The 17,842-nt window shown below is 45.6% G+C and overlaps 1 protein-coding gene across 1 annotated transcript in view; it reads right to left on the reverse strand.

Annotated features, from left to right (window-relative positions):
• Nucleotides 1-17,842, reverse strand: part of LOC138489450 (zinc finger protein 615-like) — a 59,308-nt gene continuing 41,466 nt past the window's right edge. Inside the window, exon 3 of the mRNA XM_069617172.1 lies at nt 1-8,557. Within this exon, the coding sequence (XP_069473273.1) occupies nt 6,276-7,889 (1,614 nt within the window). The 5' untranslated portion in view covers nt 7,890-8,557 and the 3' untranslated portion in view covers nt 1-6,275. The remainder of the gene's footprint in view (nt 8,558-17,842) is intronic.

The raw sequence follows: 17,842 nt of genomic DNA on the forward strand, positions 1-17,842 counted from the left end.
TTCCAGGCAGCAGTTTATTCCAAAGTACAAAACAGAAATGGAGGTACTACTAAACATTTATTTATTATGTTACACAGCAGCACATTGGCTGAAGCTCAATATTCTTTTAATCAGCATTTCATCCAATTTGTGAACACAGGTGTGTAAAGTTTCAATTCATCATGTCAGCTTTCCAGGATTACTTTAATGTGGTAAACATTTTTGCCCAGTATTCCTTCTTGGAATTCAGAGAGCAAGTCTATGATATCATTACACCCACAACACTTTAATTTCAGAAAGACCATTTCATTTCCCAATTTGCATCATGAGTTTTATTGCCTCACAGCTCAGTGAATAATTCTATTCCATTTGCCTTCTCTGCTCTATTCTCCAGGCCCTTCACACCAAACCATTGTCTTATACGATAATACTTTAACAGTGGGCATGCACACTCCCTTTAGTAAATGCACCTCCATGCCGCTCCGAGGCCACGGAACTATCCATTAATCTTATTTGCCCCCAATAGAGACAGGCAATAGTGTAATACACTAAAGCGGACCTTGAGGAGAGAAAGGAACCCAGTGCTGCAAAACTGGAAGCGCTGCAGAGTTCAGCGAGAAGGACATTCCAGGCAAGTCATGCATTTCTTGGAAACTGACTTCTGGAGCAATATTGAAGATTCCAGTTTATAGATTCCATGTTCCATGTTTTCCCACTTGATGAACAATGCCTTTTCACATTTGTTTTGCCGAGCTTAGTCCAATTAGCCATGTGAGAATGCAACTTTCTCCCAATGTATTAAGGACGGGTCCAGATAATTTAAATTTGGAATGTTTAAATCACTGTGATTTGTAGTTGAGAGTAACATTTCTTTATGGGATGTAGAAATATAATTCTCATTCTCAGTAGGCATTTTTCACTTAAGCAGAAAACAACATAACTTTGTTTTTCACGCTTTGCGTCTAGCAATTCATGCTAAATAAAATATTGAATTTTTACTTTACAGTTCCACTTCTATCAGTCAGTAATACCTATATAACACCTCCCACTGGTAAAGTGTGCCTGGTGGCACTTGGCTGAACATATCGATGGCGCTGAGGGGTAAAAACAGGAAAGCTGGCAACTATGTCCATTTCTATAGTATATCTACTTTTTACGATGGGAGTAGGTGACAATTCTTGGGAAGTAAATGTGATCAACATACTGTGTATCTGTAGGGCTGGGATTAAGAGTTTCCTTCTTTAAAAAAGAAAACTGCAATCTCTGTGGTACTTGTTCATCCAAAGGTCACAAGGTCTGTGGTGGCATGCAATCTTAGACAGTGGGCATTCCAGATATGGGGAGCTCAAACCACAAACGCTACACAACCTGGCTACCTTCTGAAACAGGAAATCCTCATCTAGAGGACTCGAAATTAAGGTACAGGGGGACAAGGGTGTCAGGATGGGTAGCTGAAAAGGGGGGACACGTGCCATAAAGGGCACAATGGGATATACACAGCACCGTAACCCACATATGGGAGGTTGCAGGACACCTCAGATTGGCCAGTGTAGATTGTAACAAACCAGACTGATAAGGTCCATTTTTTAAACACCAGAAAGAAAAAGGTTGGCACCTTGTGCCACCTGAAGTAGGTCACACATGCCGGCGAGCAAAGAAAAAAATTGTATCACCTTAGTTGTCTTAGTCGTCTGGAAAAAATGTGGGTTATAGTAAGTGAGTATGAAGGATAAGAAATGGGAGATTATTTTACAGCAACTTAATGTGGAAATAAACTACTAAGAACCACAGCATCTGAGAGACAAGTGACAGCTCACCGTCAATTTTCCCATCAGGTAGATGGTGTGAGCACCAAGCTCAGAGGAAGGCCATGGAAGCATGCCAAGGGCCCGGTGCAAATCCAACAACCAATATCTAAGCGTCAGTCATTGAGAAACCATTCACTCGCTCATGGTTATCAGACAGCTGTGAAGGTTTAGTGATATCTTTGCTGAGCTCCCAAATAGGCATAAGTGGATCAGAGGGCTGTAACCAAAGAATAGGAATCTGCCGGAGTAGATTAATGCATAATGCATGTAATGCAAACATTACATTTACCATTGAATGGAACAAGATGGAGGTTAGTGTCTTAGACTTGATAACTAGAAAATCTGCAGATAAGTTAGTAACTACTTTGTACAGGAAACCAACTGACAAGAACACCTTGTTACACTTTACCAGTTTTCATCCGGTGGGACTATGGCAAAATGTACCCTACGGGCAATTTCTACGAATACGTAGAAACTGCACAAAGAAACAAGAATTTGTGAAACGCGCAGCACAATTGAAAGAAAGACTCTGTGACAGAGGGTATCCCAGAAAACTGATAAAAGATCATTTGAAAAGGGCAGCAAATACCAGTCACGACATATGCCTGATACCCCGGGAGAAACACAAAGAAGAAAGGCTGCTGTGTGTGACTACTTTCAATCCGGTAAGTAATGATATCAAAAAAATTATTAACCGTGATTGGAACCTGATCAAACTACCGGGTAAGTTTGTGTAAAAAAACCTATGTTTGCTTTTTTCTAAAGTCAGAATTGAAACAAAGGTTAGTCGACACTTATCTGGAGGAAATACAATAGATCCTACGGTGCAAAATCAGTGGCGGTTGCCTCGAGTAGTAGGTCATCAAAGGTGTGGTAACTGTGTAGTATGCCCACTGACGGAAATAAGATTGTTTTTTAATCATGGACAAGTAAAATGGCAGTTGAGAACTCACACGAATTGCAGGACCAAAAATGTAATTTCTATTATTATCTGCCCATGTGATCTACTATATGTGCGGAAAACGACAAGGGAAGTGAGGCAGAGAATAGGAGAACATGCATTGGAAACAAGGTAGCCGACAAGCCCCTAGTGGATCATTTCATACAATATGGGCATAAGGACACTGATCTGAAATGGTTTGTGTTGCAATCCATTAGACCACAAAGTCGAGGTGGGGATATAGCCACAGCTCTACATAAGATAGAGCAGCGGTGGATATACACCCTGGACACAGTAAGGCGGGCTAAATGTATCCGTCGAGTGGAATAATCTAATTGTAAAACGGTAGAGGGTACCCACTAAATGGAGATGTAGACAGGGTAGCGGTACTATGCGGCCTGAGTTGCATGTAATATACTATGCTAACGAGAAAAAAGTACAGGAGATACGCAGCATCTGAATCACAGGTCCTGTCTTGGAATTGATACCCCTTTCCCCCCCATTTAACTTTGAGATGAAGCAACTGAAGACTTTTTTATTGTGTATTGCAAATAATTTGAATAAACGTTTGGGGATGATGCCACCACCCGGTTAGACATACATCTAACACAGAGAGAGAATAGTTGTAAAGACACCGATCGGAGACCACCATATAGTCCACTTTCTAGGACTCTGAGCTGAATGCTTAATAAACTCCTACACAACGCAGGCGCTTTTCCTTGTCACCCGCGACAGAGTGAAGACGTCGGGCTAGCACTGTGAGCTGGAAGGGAGACGGAAATGCCTTGCGCTGAGGTAAATGCGAGACTAGTGAAACCAGGTAGAGTGGAGAAGTGGCTTAATCGCAATGTTAAGGAAATCGGCTATTGGTAGTCAAAGTGAAGAAGTTACATTGGAATATAGCAAGGCTATAAACCTGGCGGAATGAATGAATAGAAGACTGGCTCGACCGGTACTTACAGTGTCATGTTATGCAATGTAACACTCATAGCGAAATGACCAGTAAAATGATGGAATGTAGTGTGACGAATATGCATAAAGGGATAGATTTACCCTGCCTATAACATAGAGCTTCAGCAAAGTAGTGAGTTCAAAAGACGGTCGGGTTACGCTAGAGAAATTAAATGGAATTGCTCGTAAAAATAAAAACTGTTAGACGGGCAGGAGCCGAGATACTATGTACTACAATGTAGATTCACAGAAGATTGATTAGAGATCTGGTTCCCTTCTTTCCAGTACGCTATTGTCAAGACTACCTGCTTTATGGAAAAAAAACAGCACTCAACTATATTAAGCCAGCAGACGATACGGCACACGCCATATCCGGTGGACCAACCGCTCGAATTGAATAACAAAAAAGATCAATATGTAAGTGTATACTATAAGTTGAGTAATATACTCTGGTGTGAAACACAGACTAGATGTAGGAACCAGCACGGGTGCTTACGGAGAATTTTTTATTTACTGGCGGTTTCGTTGTTTTATAGTGATTTGAAAGGAAACTAACCCAATATGAAGTTCATATGTGGGTAAAGGACTGGCTGAAGAATATCCAGTATAGATAGTTGGTCTACCCGATTAAGAAGCATTTAGCGGTATCGAACAACAGGGATTGTAAGAGTAAGAATATACTCTCTCACAAATAGTTTTTGAGATATGATCAAGGAATAGCGAAGATGACTGAAGAATGGATATCTATTGCAGGGGAATGAATTTTGTGAAACCTACACTAGGTAAAAGAGATCCAGTGGATATAGGATATTGAGCTGATCTATCTCGTATCCTTTACAATAGACATGAGTACACGGCTGCACCTATTGCGTTGAATTGTTGGCGATCAGGAGTATTCTTTGCAATCAGGATTGAGTTGTACCATTGGTATTAGGAGACCACATATAATTGAGTCTCCATCATTTCACTTTTTCAGGTTAGACCAGAAAGATCTGGCAAGTTTAGAAATGGAGTGAGGATTCATCCATCACATCTGTGCCGCCCCCATAAGTGATATATGGAGGTGAGTCAGATGAGGTGGTTACTTTTAAGAGTCACTTAAAACACATTTAGAGTGCTATATGAACATGGGGGGTGACACATTGAGTTTACAATGGGTTTTGTGTGAATAGGTGGTGTGGTTCACCCTACTGTGAGAAATAGCACTTATTGAGTTCCTGTTTTTGTCCTGATGAAGGTTGCATTATCAAATGGACATAACTTATGAAGTCCAACACTGACAACCGAAACAAAACAAGTGTCGACCAAATATCTGTGGGAATATTTACAGGCAGAGTCACCTTAGAATGGGCAGATGGATCCAAATACTGTTGAAACTGAGAATTGTAGAGAGTGACCCAATTTAGATTGTTATTCATGTATGTATTGAAGAAAGTTTGTGAAGATGGAATGAGTGAATGAATGGTGGGGAAAAGATATGTGAGCCAAAAATGATGTGTTAATATTGTATGGTAAATGATCTATGTAAACTTGTTTTGTTTTTAAACATTGAATATTTATATACCATGAAATGAAAATGGGTTGGAAGAAAAACATTTATCGATATATGAGAAACGATAAATAAGTTTGATTTGTCATCCTCCATCCTTTGGTCCATATTGTTGTTGTTATATATGGTAGATTAGTCAGGCCAGGAGTAGAACATAACATGTTAAGGAGAGGGGATAAAGCGGAACGCTGGGGCACGCCACATCCTATTAATAAGAGACTCTGATATCAAATGAGGCATTATACCCGCTAATGTTATCCTAGAGGGATTGTAAAAAGGAGAAGGTTGCGTCCCTGAGGGAGGCATCTCTTAGACTAAGGAGGATCTAATGGTCAATGGCGTCAAAGGCAACCGAGAAGTCCAAGAGAATTATAAAGGTTTCCCACATGCACTTCACCAATGCAGGTTCTCATCTGTTTATGTTCTCTGGCACCATCTACAGAAATTATTACTCATTTAGTGACAGGCAGCGTCTTGGAAAATAATGTATAGCGCTGTTTCCTTCCCTCATATATCCAAAGAGTGTCTATAGTTATTGATTCAACCACTGCATCTTTAAGCTTTTTCAGAATGTTGGTGCCCATTAATCTGCATGAGGTGCTTGGGAAAAATGTTCTGTAGGGTGAGTATCTTAGAACATAATGTACAGTTTCCAGTTAGAATATTCCAGAAAGGAAGCATTTGAAACAGCAGTGATTCAGCCAATCTTTGTGTGCCAAAAGAAACTGGGAACAACTGTGGTGATAATTTCATCACAGATTTAGTCAATAGCCTACAGCAAACTCAGACCCATTGAAGAAGCACCACCTCCTCTCTGATGCTACAATTGAAAAGGGCATTTCACCACCTGCATGTCCTCTTGTATGGCAGATGAGAACACTGGAGTATGTTCCACATTCACTACACTGAAATAGTTCCTTGCATCTGGTGCCTAATATTGTTACTGTTCACAAGCTCTTTTCCACATTCTGTGATGTTTCTCACCTGTATGTTTTCTGATGGTTAATAAGATGTCAAACCCTTTCCTGCATTCAGTGCACTCATGAGGTTACTCATCTGTATGTGTTCTCTGGTGGATAGAAAGATGTCCCTTCTGAGAAAACCCTTTCCCACATTCTGTGCACTCATGGGGTTTCTCATCTGTATGTGTTCTCTGGTGGATAGAAAGATGTCCCTTCTGAGAAAACCCTTTCCCACATTCTGTGCACTCATGGGGTTTCTCACCTGTATGTGTTCTCTGGTGACTAGTAAGAGTTCCCTTCCGAGCAAACCCTTTCCCACATTCAGAACACACGTGAGGTTTCACACCCGTATGTGTTCTCTGGTGGTTAGTAAGAGATGTATTCCAAGCAAACTCTTTCCCACATTCAGTGCACACATAAGGTTTCTCACCTGTGTGTTTTCTCTTGTGACTAGTAAGAGCTGTATTCCAAGCAAACTCTTTTCCACATTCACTGCACACATGAGGTTTCTCACCTGTATGTGTTCTCTGGTGGCTAGTAAGATGTTCCTTCCGAGTAAACCCTTTCCCACATTCAGTGCACACATGAGGTTTCTCACCTGTATGTGTTCTCTGGTGGCTAGTAAGATGTTCCTTCCGAGTAAACCCTTTCCCACATTCAGTGCACACATGAGGTTTCTCACCTGTGTTTTTTCTCTGGTGTTTAGTAAGATCTGTATTCCAAGCAAATTCGTTCCCACATTCAGTGCACATATGAGGTTTATCATCTGTGTGTGTTCTCTGGTGGCTAGTAAGAAATTCCTTCCAAGCAAACCCTTTCCCACATTCAGAACACTCTTGAGGTTTCTCACCTGTATGTGTTCTCTGGTGGCTGGTAAGAACGTCCTTCCGAGTAAACCCCTTCCAACATTCAGTACATATGTGAGGTTTCTCACCTGTATGTGCTCTTTGATGGAAAGTAAGATTTCCCTTCTGAGCAAACGCTTTCCCACATTCAGTACACACGTGATGTTTCTCACCTGTATGTGTTCTTTGATGGCTAGTAAGATTTCCCTTCTGAGCAAACCCTTTCCCACATTCAGTACACACGTGATGTTTCTCACCTGTATGTGTTCTTTGGTGGCTAGTAAGATTTCCCTTCTGAGCAAACCCTTTCCCACATTCATTACACACGTGAGGTTTCTCACCTGTATGTGTTCTCTGGTGGCTAGAAAGATGTTCCTTCTGAGCAAACCATTTCCCACATTCAGTGCACTCATGAGGTTTCTCACCTGTATGTGTTCTCTGGTGGATAGTGAGATGGTCCTTCTGAGCGAACAATTTCCCACATTCAGTGCACACATGAAGTTTATCACCTGTATGTGTTCTCTGGTGGCAAATAAGATATCCCTTCCGAGAAAACCCTTTCCCACATTCAGTGCACACATGAGGTTTATCACCTGTATGTGTTCTCTGGTGGCGAATAAGATTTGCCTTTTGCGAAAACCCTTTCCCACATTCAGAACACTCGTGAGGTTTCTCACCTGTATGGGTTCTCTGGTGGCTAGTAAGATCGCACTTATAAGCAAACCCTTTCCCACATTCAGTGCACACGTGAGGTTTCTCACCTGTATGTTTTCTCTGGCGGTTAGTAAGATCTCCCTTCTGAACAAACCCTTTCACACAGACAATGGGCACATGATGTTTCTCACCTGTATGCATTTTGTGGAGGCAGAAAAGTGTATCATGCACATGGACGCTATTCTTAAATTCAGTGACCTAATAAGGTTTTTCACCCAACCCATGTGGGCAATAAGTATGTTTTTGAGATGGCAACTTTTCCCATATTCTGGGCATGTGTAAGGTTTCTCGTCAGTTGCACTTCTCACTATATCTTTTCTTAAATTCAGAGCACAAATGAGCTTTCTTGTGTGAAGATCATTTCTGGTGACAAACACAATTTTTCCTCTGATTGAAGCTTCTAAAATATTCAGCGCAAGGATATGCTTCTCCCATTCACAAAATGCTTTAAAAGAAACTACCTTTCCATTCAGAACAGGTATAAAATAGCACTCACATGTGTTCTATTAGGAATAATAGTAAAAACAAAAATGCTTTTCTTACTGAACATCACATTGTCGTTTTCATGCCAGACATTCCCCTACCCCAGCATTGACAGCCAGAACAAACTTGGATATTGGATGTTAGCATGAAAGAGATGCATGGACAGAAGCCACCTGGTAGCAAATAGGCTTCTCAATCCGAGTTTCTGAATACTCTGAAAAGACAACTGGACCCCACACTTGCATATTCTAATAATGACGCTTTTCACTGCATTAGTCCAGAGAACCTAACAATCACTGCGGTTGCATTTCTGGGGCATCAATCACCTGTTAAAATAAAAGGAGATGCATGTTATTAGTTGCAACATGTTCAAAATCGTAGGCATCCCATGTAACAGGCAGACTGGTTCTCAGTAGTAGTAATGTGCACTAGTGAATCACTCACACAGTAGCTCATTAGACTTTCAATACATATCCATTGGGGACACGCACTCTAGGGGGCAGAGTAGTGGCTCGCTGATAATACAATATGACGTGATAGTGGGCATACGCAGCAGGAATAGTGGAATTATTTTTATTAAGACCGTTTTAGCATCCAAGAGTATGAGGAATGAAACACAGGCTAGGTGAGAAAACATCTGAAGTGGGTACTTTAATCATCAGGGCCATGCATATACCTTCTACCATTTTATTTATTCAGAATTGACTAAACCAGCTTGAAAGCTCCACATTTCCATTTACAAACCATAAAGACAGGTGTTTGGCACTGGGTCAGCAGTTTATCACAAATCGGACAAATGTTTGACCCATCAATTTTGTAATCACTGATTATTTTCTTACAACTAGGCAAATGTATATTCACCCAAACACAGACCTATAGAACGCAATCTTTGACAATAAGGCAAAGTGTATGAGAGACTCCTGCTAACTCCTCAATATCATCCCATTTGCCTTTCTAATTCTTTATACGTGTGCCGTATGCCAGTGCCATGGTCTGAGGATAATTGGTCAAAGGGATACCACTTTTGTTGCCCATTTCATAATACCACTGGGTAGTGTTCAGGAGGAGGGAGACACACTCAGTTTTATTGTTGGGTGGGGGTAAATGGGTCTACTTGCCAATTTCCCATAACCTGATCCAGGCTCATTTTATTGGGGATTCTGATAATGGCACCCTAGGTTAAATCTCAGCACGCCCCTGCAACCTCTGCACTGTGAGCACGGATTGCTTTCATGACATTGCCAGTAACCAATGAGGATGCAGCCCCAACATTGCTAATATCCAAGAAGGGATTGCCCACATTCTTCTTTGTGTCCCATATGGCATTGATCCGGGAATAAGATGTATGTATGCGTGAACATTATGAATAGTCACGCCAGGGAGCACGGGCCACCATCTGTCAGTCGGTCAGTCAGATAGCCAGTGCTATGTTATTTATTGGGCGAGAGACTATATGAAAAACTATAAGCATTTCAGTATTGGGAGCGCAGAGGAGGGGGGACAAAGAGAGAAAGGGAACAAGAAAGAGAACAAGAAAGAGAACAAGAGGGAACGTCTTGGTTACAAGTAAAACCTAAAACCCCCAGCATCATTCATATCGCATCAGCCTGCTGTAATAGCGTGGATGACTTCCTGCCAGTGCTTGGCGTTGTCACCCACACCCTTGCTGTTGCCTTCAGCCATGCCCATCTCTCTGTACTCTAGTGCCTGGGTATCATCGTCAATGCGTCCCTTTCCCAGCTGGGCTGCCTACTGGACCGCCCACTCTGCCATGCCGCCTGAACCTGCAGGAAGCCTGAGCAATTAGTTGGTGGGAGGACTCTGGGAAGCCTAGATAGTGATTGCTCCTTAGTTCTCTACTCAGCCTCACTGGTGACCTATTGTGCAGTTGCTCACCCCAGAACTCCTTGCCTACATGTGGTATGCGCGAGGAACGAAGCGTGTTCCTCTCCAGTCCAGAGGGTGGGCGCCCACTTGCCTTTCTGGGATTCATCTCCTGGGTAGTGTTGGAAGGTGTGTGGGTCTGTGCAGGCGCATGTTCCTCTCCAGTCCAGAGGGTGGGCGCCCACTTGCCTTTCTGGGATTCATCTCCTGGGTAGTGTTGGAAGGTGTGTGGGTCTGTGCAGGCGCATGTTCCTCTCCAGTCCAGAGGGTGGGCACCCACTTGCCTTTCTGGCAATCATCTCCTGGGTAGTGTTGGAAGGTGTGTGGGTCTGTGCAGGCGCATATTCCTCTCCAGTCCAGAGGGTGGGCGCCCACTTGCCTTTCTGGCAATCATCTCCTGGGTAGAGCTGGAAGGTGTGGGGGGGGGGGGCTCTGTGCAGCAGCATATTCCTCTCGAGTCCAGAGGGTGGGTGCCCACTTGCCTTTCTGGGATTCATCTCCTGGGTAGAGTTGGAAGGTGTGGGGGGTCTGTGCAGGCGCATGTTCCTCTCCAGTCCAGAGGGTGGGCACCCACTTGCCTTTCTGGCAATCATCTCCTGGGTAGAGTTGGAAGGTGTGGGGGGTCTGTGCAGGCGCATATTCCTCTCCAGTACAGAGGGTGGGCGCCCACTTGCCTTTCTGGGATTCATCTCCTGGGTAGAGTTGGAAGGTGTGGGGGGTCTGTGCAGGCGCATGTTCCTCTCCAGTCCAGAGGGTAGGCACCCACTTGCCTTTCTGGCATTCATCTCCTGGGTAGAGTTGGAAGGTGTGTGGGTCTGTGCAGGCGCATGTTCCTCTCCAGTCCAGAGGGTGGGCACCCACTTGCCTTTCTGGCAATCATCTCCTGGGTAGAGCTGGAAGGTGTGGGGGGTCTGTGCAGGTGCATATTCCTCTCCAGTCCAGAGGGTGGGCACCCACTTGCCTTTCTGGGATTCATCTCCTGGGTAGAGCTGGAAGGTGTGGGGCGTCTGTGCAGGCGCATATTCCTCTCCAGTCCAGAGGGTGGGCGCCCACTTGCCTTTCTGGGATTCATCTCCTGGGTAGAGTTGGAAGGTGTGGGGGGTCTGTGCAGGCGCATGTTCCTCTCCAGTACAGAGGGTGGGCGCCCACTTGCCTTTCTGGGATTCATCTCCTGGGTAGAGTTGGAAGGTGTGGGGGGTCTGTGCAGGCGCATGTTCCTCTCCAGTCCAGAGGGTGGGCACCCACTTGCCTTTCTGGCAATCATCTCCTGGGTAGTGTTGGAAGGTGTGTGGGTCTGTGCAGGCGCATGTTCCTCTCCAGTCCAGAGGGTGGGCACCCACTTGCCTTTCTGGCATTCATCTCCTGGGTAGTGCTGGAAGGTGTGGGGGGGTCTGTGCAGCAGCATATTCCTCTCCAGTCCAGAGGGTGGGCACCCACTTGCCTTTCTGGCAATCATCTCCTGGGTAGAGTTGGAAGGTGTGGGGGTCTGTGCAGGCGCATATTCCTCTCCAGTACAGAGGGTGGGCGCCCACTTGCCTTTCTGGGATTCATCTCCTGGGTAGAGTTGGAAGGTGTGTGGGTCTGTGCAGCAGCATATTCCTCTCCAGTCCAGAGGGTGGGCACCCACTTGCCTTTCTGGCAATCATCTCCTGGGTAGAGTTGGAAGGTGTGTGGGTCTGTGCAGGCGCATATTCCTCTCCAGTCCAGAGGGTGGGCGCCCACTTGCCTTTCTGGGATTCATCTCCTGGGTAGAGTTGGAAGGTGTGGGGGGTCTGTGCAGGCGCATGTTCCTCTCCAGTCCAGAGGGTGGGCACCCACTTGCCTTTCTGGCATTCATCTCCTGGGTAGAGTTGGAAGGTGTGGGGGGTCTGTGCAGGCGCATGTTCCTCTCCAGTCCAGAGGGTGGGCACCCACTTGCCTTTCTGGCATTCATCTCCTGGGTAGAGTTGGAAGGTGTATGGGTCTGTGCAGGCGCATATTCCTCTCCAGTACAGAGGGTGGGCGCCCACTTGCCTTTCTGGGATTCATCTCCTGGGTAGAGTTGGAAGGTGTGTGGGTCTGTGCAGGCGCATATTCCTCTCCAGTACAGAGGGTGGGCGCCCACTTGCCTTTCTGGGATTCATCTCCTGGGTAGAGTTGGAAGGTGTGGGGGTCTGTGCAGGCGCATATTCCTCTCCAGTACAGAGGGTGGGCGCCCACTTGCCTTTCTGGGATTCATCTCCTGGGTAGAGTTGGAAGGTGTGTGGGTCTGTGCAGCAGCATATTCCTCTCCAGTCCAGAGGGTGGGCGCCCACTTGCCTTTCTGGGATTCATCTCCTGGGTAGAGTTGGAAGGTGTGGGGGGTCTGTGCAGGTGCATATTCCTCTCCAGTCCAGAGGGTGGGCACCCACTTGCCTTTCTGGGATTCATCTCCTGTGTAGAGCTGGAAGGTGTGGGGGGGTCTGTGCAGGCGCATATTCCTCTCCAGTCCAGAGGGTGGGCGCCCACTTGCCTTTCTGGGATTCATCTCCTGGGTAGAGTTGAAAGGTGTGGGGGGGGGTCTGTGCAGGCGCATGTTCCTCTCCAGTACAGAGGGTGGGCGCCCTCTGGGATTCATCTCCTGGGTAGAGTTGGAAGGTGTGGGGGTCTGTGCAGGCGCATATTCCTCTCCAGTACAGAGGGTGGGCGCCCACTTGCCTTTCTGGGATTCATCTCCTGGGTAGAGTTGGAAGGTGTGTGGGTCTGTGCAGCAGCATATTCCTCTCCAGTCCAGAGGGTGGGCGCCCACTTGCCTTTCTGGGATTCATCTCCTGGGTAGAGTTGGAAGGTGTGGGGGGTCTGTGCAGGTGCATGTTCCTCTCCAGTCCAGAGGGTGGGCACCCACTTGCCTTTCTGGCATTCATCTCCTGGGTAGAGTTGGAAGGTGTGTGGGTCTGTGCAGGCGCATGTTCCTCTCCAGTCCAGAGGGTGGGCGCCCACTTGCCTTTCTGGGATTCATCTCCTGGGTAGAGTTGGAAGGTGTGTGGGTCTGTGCAGGCGCATGTTCCTCTCCAGTCCAGAGGGTGGGCACCCACTTGCCTTTCTGGGATTCATCTCCTGGGTAGTGTAGGATGGTGTGTGGGTCTGTGCAGGCTCACTTGAGATCTCCATTTTCGCCAGCATATTATCAAGTCTAAGCATTTAAAACGTATAAAGCTTTTATGACATGCTTTATATATATATATATATATATATATATATATATATATATATATATATATATATATATATATATAAGTCCAAATCGTAGTATACAATAAGCAGCGAGCACTAACGTTACTGGAGGTGGGATCTAAGAAGCAAATCTTATTAATGTTAGTCTCAAATTAATGTTCTTATGCAAATAAAAGATGAAATTGTTAAATATATAAATTAAGCAAAACGTTCTCTGTTAAGCCCAAATTTGTTTTTATTCAATACAATCTATTACTGTTGTGTGTTTTAGTTGGAAGTATGGAAGATAACGTATACAAATATTTCCTATAAGCTTCAAAAACGCATTATTAATAAATGATTCTTTTAAATTGATTTGTACTATATGTTTTCTCATATACTGATTCAAACACAATTAAATCAATGACTTCCAAACTGAAAGCCGTACATTTCATATCTATACATTCCTGGGGAGCTCAGATGACCTTTGCTCCGAGAGGAATCAAGTTCATATTTAATTCTAGATGCTTTTTTTGACTACAATCGAAGATGTCTTTCTGGCAACACAAACTCGCAAGAGCACCTTTTCTGCTGGTGCCTAAAGGGAAGCAGCCTTCAAGCCGTGATGTTGTTTTTGGGGCCTTCTCTGCAAGCATCGTCCAGCTCTTTCAGAATAGACCAATGGAGGACTCACTCGCTAGTGCATGCGGCCGGTTGTGCCCCGAGAGTGATCTTATGCTCGAGGCTTGCCCGTGTTGCCATGTTCACCTATTGAGACTCTCTTGCTAGTCCAATGCGGCAGGTGGTATTCTGAGAGCGATATTATGGAATCTTCATACACGTCCCAGTAATACTAAGGAGGTGGAGAGAAGTGAGAATCATTACAGGTACCTTCATACTCGTCCCAGTAAAACTAAGGAGGTGGAGAGAAGTGAGAATCATTACTGGTATCTTCATACTCGTCCCAGTAAAACTAAGGAGGCAGAGAGAACCGAGAATCATTACTGGTACTCTCATACTCATCCCAGTAAAACTAAGGAGGCGGAGAGAAGTGAGAATCATTACTGGTATCTTCATACTCGTTCCAGAAAAACGAACGAGGCAGAGAGAACTGAGAATCATTACTGGTACTCTCATACTCATCCCAGCAAGACTAAAGAAGTGGAAACACGTGTGAACCATTACTGGAGCATTGATAATTATCCCAGTAAGACCAAAGAAGTAAACATACAAAAGAGAGAATAGCAAAGAACCAAGAGAATCTTTACTGGTACCTTCATACTCATCCCAGTAAAACCAAAGAAGTGGAGAAAAGCGAGACTCCTTACCGGTACCTTCATACTCTTCCCAGTAATACTAACGAGGTGGAGAGAAGTGAAAATCAATACCGGCGCCCTCATTCTCATCCCAGTAAAGACTAAATAAGTGGAAAAACATGAGCATCATTACTGGAACATTCTTACTCGTCCCAGTAATGCTGAAGAAGTGAATACAAGTAAGAATCATTAGGAATTTACATCTTTTCATTTGGTTTAATAAAGTCTTTCAATGTAAGATATCAGTCTATGGGGGTCATTACGAGCATGGAGGTAGCCATGGCTACCCCCATACCGCATAACGGGTCTGGTTCCTTGAATGGGGAATTACCAGGCCATACCAACCTTGGAGGACCCGGTAATTCCTCATTCAAAATACCCATTCCCATTCGAGCCCCCATAAGGCTCAATGAGAATGGGGAGGGAGCTGATAACGGGCACGTTAATATTCGAACAGGGATGAGTCATCTTTAATAAAAGATTTCTTGAGGTGTTATCTGGAATTAGCGCAGCCACAGACCTATGTTTCATGCAATCCATCCCCGATAGCACAGACTATTATCGATACAGCATAATAATGCTACAGGAGGTAAGGCTGTGCAAATGACCCCATTTACCAGGCTCCGAAGCTACATCACAGAAGGCACTGGCTGGGTCCTGTGGGAGACCACCTGCAGGTCCACTTGTTGCTATTAAAAACCAGAATTGGGTAGGAGGGCCTTTACTTTGTCCGAATCTTGCCCATGTATCCTAGCTGTTAAGTTGTTACTAAAGCAGTCCTTCTTTTGTAAAAAATGATTAATCAACATTTTCTTGAATCAGGGTAACACTGGTCTATTTGAGTTTGTGGATCTGTTGGGACGGAGATGAGTCTATTCCACCCCCTAGGCGCTTCCAAATAAGGCGACCCCCATACGAGGCAATGTAACCCAGCAGGGGGGGGGGGGGGCAGCATGCATCACTAGGTACCATATAAAGGCCCTGCAGCGTATACAAGTAGATTCTGAGCACTAGAAATGCCCACCCGCTGCAATGCATTGTGTTAGGCCCACGCTGCACATGTTCCCAGCTCACAAGGCCCACGCTGCTCATGTTCCCAGCTCACAAGGCCCACGCTGCTCATGTTCCCAGCTCACAAGGCACAATCTCTACACGACAGGCTGGCTCCGCTTGAGCCTTGTTCCCATGGAAGTCCATTTCCCCTTTTGTCCCTTCAGTGTTGCGAATATGTACTATCTCCTTCAGGAATGCACCCGGCACAGTGCGTGAGACAGTACCAGGCTCTGCGCTGTGTCCATTCATCTCCACTAACCTGCCATCGGGTCCCTAACCCCCCCCCCCCCCCCCCACCCAGACAGGCCAGAGCCGGCTGCACATCACTAACCCCACCTCCACATCCGCTGTTCTTCGGTAAGCACCCGACCCCAAGTCCTAACCCCCATAAAGTGCCCACCATAGATCTAAAGCTTACATGACACTGCCCAAGTCTCCTCCACCCTCACATATTCACCCCCAGGATCAGGACACAGGGTTAGGATCCAAAAAGCAATGGCCTTTACCTGCCCCCAGTCCCGACGCCCCCCCCCCCCCCCCCACCGGATGATATATTGGGGAAAGAAGTGAAAACTGCACTAAGATTCCTCACAATGGCAAGGCCAGATTAACCCTCTGTTCCCATCAAAAAGCCATGTGAGGAATCTACCTGGATTCTCCTCTCCGCCAATATCCTGGCCAAACCAGGGCTACTAAGGCCTTTGGCCTCTCCAGACACCATGGACTGAAAATTGACCAGAATTAATCTTTCATTCTCTTCTAATGAATTTGATTTGTACTTCAAGATGCATACTTTCCATCTTCCCCTTTTTCCATACTCAACACCTATGATCCTCCGTCCAATTTCCGAAAACAACTTGTGGACAACCAACCCCCCCCCCTCTTGTGCCTCGAACACATCCTTTCCTCTAAAGAGGGTCTGTGAACCCGTTCCTCTCATTGTGCTATCTTTCTTCCCTCTTTACCGCTCTCCTTCTCTTGGCATCTTTTCTGCCTGCTTCAATGAGCTACTGTCACTTTGATTCTAATGAATCTTTTGGCTGTAGCCCACAATCTAGCTAACTATTGGTATTATTCTAAAATCCCTGTAAGGCTGGTCTTTAACATAATCTCGTGCAGAAGGGATGTGACCTTGCAGTTCGGGCTGACTGCCCCCTTTGGGGTAGGACCAAGCCTGATTTGCATATGGTCTTTCCGCTTCTTTAATGGCTTGGCAGGCGAAGAACGATGGTCTGGAGGGTTGCCCAGAGCAATGCCAGTGGTTAAGATTAATTCTAACCCTTCCAGCCATCACCTTTGTTTATGCTTTGTCACCCTGAGTGGGACGGGTATGCCCAGACGTGGGTCCCGTGCCCGCTGGGCCTAGAGACCCAAGCTACTCCTCACTGGTGAGGCCCAACAAGGTGGAAACATGTTTGGGGATGCTTGTGGCCTCGTGCAGAAGGTATGTGACCTAGCAGTTCGGGCTGGACTGCCCCCTTTGGGGTAGGACAAAGCCTGACTTGCATATGGTCTTTCCACTTCTGTAATGGCTTGGCAGGCAAAGAATGATGGTCTGGAGGGTTGCCCAGAGCAATGCCAGTGGTTAAGATTCATTCTAAACCTTCCAGCCATCACCTCTTTGTTTTTGCTTCAACATAATCTCCACTTGGCAGAGCCCTGTAGAGCCCAGTGACCCTCTCCAATTGGGATTCCACTGGGGAAACGCTCCTAAAAACCCTGTTACCCAGGTCTCCTAGTAATGTTGGACCACTCTGACCTTTGATACGGTGGACCACCCCTTTCTCCTTTAGCTATTGGTGAATTTCAAATGCAGGTTACTGCTCGCAAATCGGTTGTGTCCATTCCTTTTCACTATTCCTGGTCTATCCTATGGAACATGGCTACATCACATCTATCTTATCTAATCTTGCAATCTGCTGTGCCTCCTACCCCCCCCCCCCCAAAAGGCTCCAATTGTGCCTCTTTTCACCACCTACCGCTCCTCCCTAGCAACACACATTGCCTCCTTTGGGTTCTCTGGGGACAGACAGACACAGACACACGTTTCTCCTACTTCCCCACACTGCATCCATGCTGGTTTGGGTTCTATAAGGAACCAATCCCTTTGCAATTTCCTATTGCTTGTATTCAAAATGCATCCATGGACTTGCACCACACACTTGGCTGACACTACCTTTTGCAACT

This window comes from Ambystoma mexicanum, chromosome 9 (assembly GCF_040938575.1).
Source record: "Ambystoma mexicanum isolate Mex_15411 chromosome 9, UKY_AmexF1_1, whole genome shotgun sequence".
NCBI classification, from domain to species: domain Eukaryota; kingdom Metazoa; phylum Chordata; class Amphibia; order Caudata; family Ambystomatidae; genus Ambystoma; species Ambystoma mexicanum.